The 10,761-nt window shown below is 41.0% G+C and overlaps 1 protein-coding gene across 1 annotated transcript; it reads left to right on the top strand.

Annotated features, from left to right (window-relative positions):
• The first annotated feature begins 343 nt into the window (after nucleotides 1-343).
• ZNF831 (zinc finger protein 831) lies at nucleotides 344-10,378 on the top strand. The gene is made up of 5 exons (XM_008942326.1): nucleotides 344-4,567; nucleotides 5,433-5,575; nucleotides 7,263-7,432; nucleotides 8,120-8,271; nucleotides 9,527-10,378. Exons 1-5 carry the CDS (start codon nucleotides 344-346, stop codon nucleotides 10,376-10,378), a joined length of 5,541 nt encoding a protein of 1,846 aa, XP_008940574.1.
• The last annotated feature ends 383 nt before the right edge of the window (nucleotides 10,379-10,761 follow it).

Below are 10,761 nucleotides of genomic sequence, written 5' to 3'. Positions count from 1 at the left end.
AATTAAACATATTACTCCTGGGGTGCTGAGAGACTGCATTTGCAAATCTGATACTCAGAGTGATTTCTGATACTTTGAGTGCTTATTGTAGGTTTTAAGTGCAAAGTTCAATGTTCTTTATACTGTAATGGACCTTAATTCCTAGCTAAGAGATGGAAGATCAATGTAACTGGAAAATGAAACAATTATTGTCTGTATAATGCTTCTATATAAGACTTGTGATATTCTTAATTGCTAGCTTTCCTAGTACAGCAATTGAAAGTGTTTAGCTTTCTATCTGAAGATTCCTACTTGTTTTGTTTCCCCTCCTTTACAGATGAGCCTATGGCAGATAACCTTTGAAATGGAGGCACAGAAACAGCCTGCTTTTACAACTGCACTAGCAGATCGACCAGTTCCAACATCTTCTCTTCAGCCTGCACAGGGTTCCTCAGATCTCAGCCAAGGCAGCGTGATTCCTCAGCAGAAACAAGCCCTGTCCCAGCCTGTGTATCTAAAAGCCCTCACCATACCACTGTACCAGCCTGTCCAGGCAGGATGCTTTCAGCCAAACAGTCAGTTAGTGACTGGCAGGAGCTGTCTCAATCTAGACAGCAGTAACATACCTCTAATCCTGAATCCACTTGTTCCCTCGGAAGGCACAGATCAGCCTCAGCCAGTTTTTCAGAAACTTGGGCAAACTCTAACATTGAACATAGTGAGCACTTTACCAGTTTTATCATCACCGAGTTCTTGTGTAAATGCTTCTATTGGAAGCCCAGGAAAACCAAAGAAAGCTGGGAAATATATCTGCAAACACTGTGGACGAGATTGTTTGAAACCAAGTGTCCTTGAGAAACATATTCGCTCTCACACGGGAGAGAGGCCCTTTCCATGCACCACTTGTGGTATTGCATTTAAAACCCAAAGCAATTTGTATAAACACAGGAGAACTCAGACACACGTCAACAATGCCAGACTGCCCTCAGACTCTGAAAACAGTGCCACATTGGAGCAAAATGAGAAATCAGCAGAAAGCATCACCTGCCATCAAGGCAGCAAACGACTCGGTGGCACCTCTGAAGACAAGCGGGTACAGATGCAAGAGATGAGCTCAGAGCCCAGTGTTGTAACAGACACTAAGAAAATCCTTAATGACCTTTCACTGCCCACAACAAGCAATTCATCATTTGCTTCAGAAAATCAAGAAACAACCACTCTAGCTTCTAGTTCAAAGGCTAATCAGGTGGTTCCTGAAAGAGAACCTCAAAGTTTATCATCTCCAGGAGCTTTGCCAAATGGTCAGTGCCAGAGGAAGAAGATACAGGAGCAAAGAACTCCGACTGCCAATAAGCATATGCCATTGCAAAGGCAGCAAGCAACCTCTTCAGAAAAACAGTGGGATTGCAAGCCATTTGACTGCAAGCTAAAGAAGTGTGAGAGCACTGACTCAGGGTATCTGTCACGCTCTGACAGCACAGAACAACAGATGGCATCACCCAGCCCGCTGCACAGTCTCCATGAACACAGCACAGAGCTGGAAAATGAAACTGCCTTCAGCAGCTTCAGATGTTCCTCTGGCAGCAGCACAAAGCTGGATGCAGCTGAGAAAGCTACAGCATTGATGCTAGAGAAGAAGAGGCTGGAAGAACACATTTCAAAACTTATTTCTCATAACAAAAGCGTGGTGGATGATACCCAGTTAGACAATGTTAGGCCCCGAAAAACCGTCCTTTCCAAGCAGGGGAGCATTGATCTGCCAATGCCTTATACATACAAAGACTCTTTCCATTTTGACATGAGAACTTGTGATGTGAATAGGAAAAAGAATCTTCCCCTTTATTCAGCAAAATCTACTTTTGCACCCCTAGAAAAATGCAAGGCAGTGTTTTTCCATTCAGTTCCCACCCAGTTCTCCACAACAGTCGATAGCGTGCCTGTTACACGCAGTAACTCCCTGCCCTTCGTGGAGGGCACAGGGATGGTACATGACAAAGCAGGCTGCTCAAAACCACTTTCTCTTACTAAGCAGTCTGTAAAAACAGGCACTGCTCCTTTGCTGCCTAGCAACAATCTTGCTGCAAATTCAGTGGATTTTCCTAACAGCCATCCCCGAGCTCTTGTCAGACAAACAGCAGTGGATGATTTGCCACTAAGTAACGTGGTCGATCATCCTCCTCCATCAGAGGAGCTGCAAGGCAGCAAAAAGCTTGAGGCTGGACAGGTAATCAGTGCCAAAAATAAGAAACAAAGGAAGTTAAAGATGTTCTCCCAAGAAAAATGGCAAATGTATGGAGATGACACATTTAAGAAAATCTACCAAAAAATGAAAAGCAGTCAAAATGCCAAGAAAATGAAACAAAAGGGGAATAAGATTATAGGTACTACAAGCCTCAGTCCTGATTCAAAGCAGTCAGTCAGCAGCACTGAGATTACTGAGGAAGGAGATGGCAGGAGTTCCTCCCTCATGACAACAGGTTTAAACACTGGTAAATCAGAAACCTGTACCAATGGTAATCATCTTCTCCAGAACGTGTCCCCTGAGGAAACTGCAGCCAGTGTAACTTACCTGACGGAGCCAGCTCGTTCAGGAAACGCTAATGCACAGGCTGTAAGGAGCAAAACGTCCCCAGACCCCTGTGGCAGTGACACAGATAAACACACAGCTGGCAACAGCACAGTGCTGGCTCCAAGCAGGTGTGAGCTCAGGCCTGAAAGCACTCCGTGTCAGCTGAACACTAGCAGAAGGAATGACGACTGCTTGCCAGCACAGAGTAGCAAATGCAAAACCCCAAGCCTTGGGAAGGAATCCAGTACTTTGGGATCAGATTGCAAAAGCACTCCAGACAATTACAGAAACCACAGTAGGAATAAGGACACTGCCCAGCATGCCCTGACACCCCCATGGGTCCATTGCAACAACAGAGAAGCCACAGGGAAATTCCAGAATTTACCATCAGAAAGAAAAAAGCTAAAATTTGAAGTGGAGAAGTCACAAAACATTATTTCAAAGTCCTGTCCTAGTTCCAATGGTGAAAACAATGCAGTAAATGAAGCAGAGAGAGTCTGTTGCACTAGCACTCAGTGTCCTTCCACAGCACCAGTGAAATCCTCCAGTAAGGGAGAGGAGCAAGAAGCAAGCAAAGGAATTAATGAAACCACTGGAGGTACTGAGAATGTGGACTGTATGAAAACAACCAAACTCCTCACAAAAGCACTTAATTACAGTGGAGTTAACCCTCCCTCACATTCAGTAGGTATCTCAAGGGCTTCATATGTTGGATTTGTTGGGCCTGAAGTAAGGGGAAGTGGTTGCAACTCTTTTGACGTGCACAATGCAACAGATAAAGTTGTCAAAACATGTTTTGTGAAAACAGGAGCAAAAGTACCACTTTTCAGTGACAATGCTGTTGATGTGTCTTCTAATACCCATCACCTGCAATTTGATCACTTGCCTCCAGTCCCACAACAAAATGCCTTTCCTCCAAAATATATCCTAAAATTGCCTCAAGACAAGACAGCCTCAGATTTGTCACTTTTGCTGAGATCAGAACAGAAGGCTACACCTTGCACATCTGTGACAGACACCTTAACCAACCCCCTCTGCCCTGCCAACAGCGGGTCGCTCAGCTCTCATCCTCATGATCTGTGTTGGTCCCCTTTAAAATCTGAAGTGAGACAACAGCCCAGCAAAGCAGAGCTACGACAGGTCATACACACAAACTGGAGAGCTCCAGTGTTTTGTTCACCAGTCAATTCAGAAACAACGAATATCTTAACCACAGCAGATAACACCTTTACTAACCAAAATGTCAGGCAGCAGGATATTGTAGAAGACACCTGGAAAAACAAACAGAATAAAAATAAGCTGAATTATCAAAGGCAAACAGAAGAGAAGTGGACGAGCATAACTACTTCCTCTGCACAGAGCCCAGCTAAGAAATTACACTTTACTTCTGCGTATACAAGTGGTTTTCTCATATCAACTGACATCAAAGAAGAGAAAAAGGTTTTACATCATCATTGCTCAGGAAGTGACTCTTTGATAATGATGTCAGCCTCTAGCAGGGGTGTAGAGCCAACATTCGTGGGATGGGACCAAGGGGGAAGTCCCTGCCTTCTTAAGAACATTTCACCAACACTGCAGGATACTCGACATTCTTGGACCTCAACAGACAACCCCACTTATGTTTGCCATTCTTTTGGCACTTTTTATTGCCACAGTCTCACCAATCACTGTAAAGAATTCCCAGTGCTATCCCACGATACTCTGACTGGCTACCCTGGAGGCGTAATGGCATCAAGCAAGCAGAACACCTTCCCATCACTAAGTGCTGAACCTCAATTAACGTGGTGTTGTTTAGCAAGAAGCCTTCCTCTGCCTGCTGAGCAGAAGGGGAGTGCAGACTCTGCTTACTCCTCCATGCACACCTCGGACAAGGAATCTAGCAAGGAATGTGCATTGTCAAAATATGATGTCTCTATTCTCAAAATGAAAAATATTAACAAGACTGTGGCATATGGCTTGACAAACAGGAGTTTAGAGACATTGGTGCCATCCTTTTCTAAAGGACAACAGATGCAGGAGGTAATATTAACAATCCTATTTCCTTTCTCAAAAAGGTGTCATTGGCTGACACCTCCGCCCCTCCACCTTTCTTAGAAAAGAATAATCCAAAGTGTATTTATAGACATTTACGGGCATTTGTTGATACAGAATTTACAATTTAATGTTTTTACAAGCTAAGTCACATATTCATTTGATGCATGAAAAATACACACTTTTGTGTAAATATTTAAATTTCTTTCGCTTGAGAATTTCAGTAGGAATGCTCTCTAGTGAGAAAAGGGTATTTCTATCTCTTGAATTTTCCCCTATATACTTTCTATTTTTTTCTGTAACAGCATATGCATTTTACTGTCTTCATTTTAAATGAAAATCTGAATTAGAGTAGGATTTAAGTAGACCATTAATGTCAAGACTTCATCATACTTTGAAATACTTGGAGTCAGACTGCATACTAGATCTCTCATCATTTGGATACACTGAAATGCCAACAAGACCAAAGTGTATTAATACCCTGTAGTGCTTAAGGCTTGAAAGATTTTCTTTTTCAGGTAAGTGAAGGCAGAGTAATCTGTATCTGTACAGATCCTAGAACAGTTCTGTAGGACTAAGCTTACTTTTTATATAGAAAGAATATGACAATATACACTAATTCTATATAGATCCACAAAAGCAGCAAGTCCTTTTATTTTATTTTATTTTATAAAAGTAGATGGACAAAGTGATTAGAAAAAAACTAACACAAACTCAAGGAAAAATTCAGAGTTGTGCTATTTAACTACTATGCTATTCAGTGCTGTTGCAAAAGAGCATAGATTTCCAATCTCCCAGTTAATGTAATTCACAGTTTTCACCTACTTGATTTTTTTTCTAATATTCTCAACAGATAAACTCAGCAGCTCCTGGTGGTGCTTTCAAAAATATTTCAGAGCAAAAGAAGAAGACAGTAGTTTGCAAAAAGGAAAAACTCTCAACAAATAAACTCAAGAGGGTCCACAAACAGAAAAAGATTAAAATCACACCAAAATGGTAAGGAATATGGATTTCAGCTTCCCTAGATACAGACATAATTTTGCTAAAATGAGTGTAAAAAGTCCACAGGACAAAAAAAAGTAATCCTCAAAATTCAAGCTTGTCAAATAAAGGAAAAAAACCAATCACTCAGAAAGAGCTATTCCCACATTGCTGCAGCTCCACAAAGGTAAGCTATAAAAATATCAGTGTGCTGTTTACTACCAGGAACAAACTTTTCTAAGTAAAATAGACATATCCCGAAGAAAGATGATGGCTGGTCAGTTGACTCTCACTATGCTTTAGAAATTATTCTTCTCTGTCAAAATTGTCAGCATTTACTTTTATTTGAAGGGAACCAAAATACTTCAGCTTTTAATCCTGTTACAGCGAAAAGCAGCGTACGAGACCCTTTTGTCCTCAGCAGATCTATATCCTAAACTTGTATTCAGAAAGGAATGCAAAAGAATAAGTATCAAGTTCTAACACAAACTAACAAAAACATCTGTAGTTTAAAGGATCATTCAGTTTAAAGAAAAAGCTGGAAGAATTTGAGTATAAAGCTATCAAAGGCACATTGTGTCAGTTTCTCCATGTTTAATGGGCGCTCACATCAGTGGAAGATTTACCCTCCAATATTTCCAGAGTGTGGGGCTGCAGAATGTCTGCTGAATTGCTTCAATAAGAAACACATATTGTGTGCACACATCACTCTTGATTGCATGACCAAAATCAGAGCGTGCGACTCCCCTGTGGACAAAGCAGTGCCAGTAACTCAGTCACTGTGTCTAGCTCAGCAAACAGCACTGCAGTTTTGAAGGCTCATGAGAACAAAAATAGAAGCCTCAGGTCTATGTGATCTGGTCTAGTGACATTCTTTTAGGATTTTTTTTCTGTTTTGGTTTTTGGGTGGTGTTGGTTTTGTTGTTGTTGTTGTTTTCCCTGCTGCCCTAAGAATTTCTTTATTTGGCTATATCAAGTAAGTACAGGGGCTCAATTAAGTACAAGGTTCTGAAAGTTCAGGTCATACATATCAGTAGCTAACTGGGCAAACTGCTAATCATGAAATATAATATATTTTTCTAATACCCCAAATACCTCAATAAGCATGCTCTTTTAGATTTACTTATTACACTGTGTATAGTGACTGATTGTATTGGTACAGGAATGGGACCTTCCAACATCCTTTAGTCTCAATCATTAAGAGTATCTGAAAGATCTAGCTAGAGTAGAAAACAAAGCAGGGCTGGACTATTCAGTGTGAGTTTTCTAAATAACTGAAATATTTATGTTGTTCCTTAGTAATGATGAATAGGTAGCATGTCAGAAGTGAAAAGTAAACCAAACAACTCTGCAGCCTCAGGTGGTTCCTGTGCAGTTCAGATCTTTATGAAGTAAGTAGTTTTAAAATAGGAAGAAGGATCTGTTATTCCTGAATCCTTTTGTCTAAGCAAACCAAGGATTTACTGAATTGTACTAAGGAAAAATTTAATAAAATAATTGTGGGTATCTTGCATAAAGTCCTGGAGTGTTTTTTTCTTTGTTTGTTGGTTGTTTTTTGGGTTTTTTTTGACATAAACAAACATCTCCTTCACAGTAGTGAACTGCTGTTAGACTTAAATTTACTTGATCATGTGGTATTCTGCTCTGTCTGCTTTTAAAAGGCCCATGTTTGTTTACCCTTTCAATGCCATTGGCCATGCAGGTGCAGAGGGAGGCACGCACACGGATGTGCTCAGCTGAAGATCCACCGACTGAGCCAGCGGCACTGCTTGCCAGAGAGAACACTGGATGCTGTGAGAAAGGGCTATCTGCCACCACCCTGCAAATTTAATAAGTATAAGAAGTGCCATTCTCCTCAATCAAAGGTACAAGGTAAGTTTGTTTTTTTTTTTTTAACGTATTGAGTGTTTATTTTTTAAGAGAATGAACATTAGCAGTGTCTCTGATGTGCACCTGTTCCACATGGAGCTGCAAACCCACTTCTGCCCTTCAGCAGCTTCTGTGAGCAAACATACAACCCTCTCACACGTTTGCAGAACTGAACACACAATGGTTTTCATGCACATGCTTGCATATGTGAATTTGACAACGAGGAGGTCATTAAAAAAAAAAGAACCTCAAAATAACCTTCTGCTGGAAGCCTGAAAAACTTTTAGATGAATCTTTTTTTTGTTTGTTTCTGAAACAAGATTGTATGTTTGCAGTGTGAAGTGAGTTTGGTGTGTTGACTTGCTTTCTGTGTTTCTATGGCATTTAATTAGTAGTATTAATGCAAATGGTATTTATACCACAACCATCTTGGAAGCAGGGACGATACCTTGTGTTTGTTCATAGCAGGTATGAACAGCTATTACTTTGCAGGAAAGTAATGGCCAATAAAAAGGAAACCAAAGCCAAACATATATAAGTAAATGAAAAAATATATCAGGCTTAGAATAAAAATTTAGCTAAAATAATAAAAACATAGATGCTAGTTCAGTGTTATGATTTATTTAGTAACTTCTAGCATGTGGGAGATTAAAAATCAAAGTAAAAATTTCTTTAACCTCTTTTCAATAGAGAATTATCGACACCAGCAAAAAGACCCATCTTGTTGCACCTCAGACAAGCCACTCTGCAGATGGAAAAAAGAAGGAAAGAATAACTCAGGAATATCTTCCCATCCTGAAAATCTAAACCATGTTAAACAAAAAGACAAAACAGATAAAAAAGTAGGTATTGCATTACAATGTATTACTTTAAAGAAAAAGTAAAAAAAAAATATATTGGTAATTAAAATTTGAATTATAGTCAGCTGTTTTAAAATTCAAGTTGATACTACTTTGTACCACAGATTTTGTTTAAAAATGTGTTCAGGGCATTTTTGGCATTAAAATATGATGAAAACTTAGTAATGTTATAACTAGACTTTTAGCAGAACAATTGAATTTGCATCAGTTGAAAAGGCGCTTTCTCATGCTTGCTGTCAGGGGATCAATTAGCACTGATGCTAATTGGAGGTGCCAGTAGGTGCAGCACAGAGTGCCCTGAAACAGAGGCAGTAAGCTTGAAACCAGCAGAGCAGAGAGGGTAGTAATGGCTACGCAGCTGTGGGTGGGAAGGAGGAGCATCACGAGTGAATTTCCTCAGCCCTTTGTGGAAGCCAGGGTGGCTGTGGTTTCAGTGCTACCAGGAGCTGCACTAGCTGGAAGGGACCTTGAACCCACTGCACATGCTGCACTGGCGCACGGAGCCTCGGCACAGCTTCTGGGAGGATTCTCTGCTTCCCTAATTACACCTTTCCCTGGACTGCCACCCTCGAAAAGCTGCTGAGCCAGGCTGCTGTTACATGGCATGAGCAGTGTGGTTCTTTGTGCAGCATAAGCAGCATCATATTTAGGAACCTAATCCTTAAAACATTTTTTTACTAAGCAATTTTATCTCCTACACACATCTCACCACCTCGGATGTTGTAATATTTCTTACAGATTCATCACAAACCTTTTCCCCTATATTGCACAAACATCACTGTAATATGTATATTAAAATACCTTAATGAAAAGACCATCATCCTAGACAGTACATAAGAATGCAGCCTGAGCTCCCTAACCCCTTATCATCTATAAATTATTAGCATGGTCTGTCACTTACCCAAGGGAAAAAAAAAAAAAGAGGAAAAAATACATCCTTTACTACACCTCCCCCTCACACTGGGAGGAAAAAAAAGTTCTCATCAAAAGAGGGATGAGTCACTTGGTCTGCAGTAATGGGAAAAAAAAAAGAGTGCATATATAGTTGCAGTTGTATAAATAAAGGTTGACATTATGTTTGGTATGAGTTGATGAGTTGGTATGAGTTATAGCAGAGGTAAATGTTTTCTGCTGATACAGGCAGCTTAGTTATCATTGCACTTTCCTGAAGGATGGAATTGCTCTGGATTGAAAATTTTAAATGTAAACTTTCCCCCCTCCCCCCTCATTTTCACAGGACATTTCTGGGCAAATCAGTGAACACACAAGAACAAAATTCTCTTTTCAGAACATTACAGCTCCTCTGGAAATATCTGTGACAGCTCATTCCTTTCCATCCACGCTTACTACAGCCATGCAGCAAGTCAGCAGTGATGTGGAGATCTGCTGCTTAGTGACACAACCACTTGTGCGTCAGCCATCGGTGCCAGGGGAGTCACAGCCAAACACCCCGAGTGACTCGATGGCATCTGCTCTTTGGTCTTGCCCTTCTGATTTTACAGGCATAGGTGACCAGTCTGACAGCACAACCTCAGAGACTACTGGTCCTCTCCCCTTACATCTAGAAGCCAGTCAGGGAAACATCCTAAATGTGGAGTCAGAGCGTCAAAGATTTGGTACATTAGAGCTGGTGATCCAGACCTCGGGAAGGGAGAAACCTCCAGCTGAAGGAAACACAAATTCATCTTCAAAAGAAAACTCAACTCCAAGTTCACAGCCCGGATGCTCACATTTATTCAGATCAAAACCAGAGTCTCTTCCTGAGTCAGCCACAAGGGCTACATTACCCAGTATAGAATACACAGAAGGGGCAAACTTTTCTCCAAAAGTCCTTGACCTTCAGGGAAGTACAGCCACGAACAGAGCTCACCTGCAGTCTGGCAGCTACAGAAGGCTGCATGGCACAGCTACTACTGCTACCTTCAAAAAGCCCCCACTTACTCTCAGGTCCTCAGAGTTCGAGACTTGCTCTGCAGCACCTTGCAAGACATACAAGAAGAGAGGTTTAGAGATGATGAGGAAGCAAACCAGAGTTGAATATGACGACACTAGCAGTGATGATGAAGATAGGCTTGTCATAGAAATATAACAAATAGGCTGCTAGAAAGATTCTTGCATGATGGCCCATTGCAGAAGGCATTAACAGGGATGTTTGATTTGTGTTTCTGAAGCACCTTAAATCAGAAAAGCCATTCCTCTGTGCAATAGGCAGCAGGGTCTTCTGAACAGTCTCTTCTTTCAAGGACATGGACTTTCTGAAAAAAGATTTGGAGCAAAGAGGGAGCTGGCATCACACGTTTAAACAGAGGTGGTAAGCCTGCATTTATGTGGGTTTCCAGCACTGTAAACATTTTACCAGTCTTACCTAATTCCCACAAGTGCTACCTGCCAGGGGTTGTATTACTAAAAGGCTGCAGTGTAGTTATTTGCTACTAACAACACAACAGCGGCAGCTCCCTCCATACATGAGCT

The sequence above is a fragment of the Merops nubicus genome, unplaced genomic scaffold (genome assembly GCF_000691845.1).
Source record: "Merops nubicus isolate BGI_N331 unplaced genomic scaffold, ASM69184v1 scaffold22366, whole genome shotgun sequence".
Taxonomy (NCBI): domain Eukaryota; kingdom Metazoa; phylum Chordata; class Aves; order Coraciiformes; family Meropidae; genus Merops; species Merops nubicus.
The sequence above is the reverse complement of the archived record's forward strand: the minus strand, read 5'-3'. Positions and strand labels throughout refer to the sequence as shown.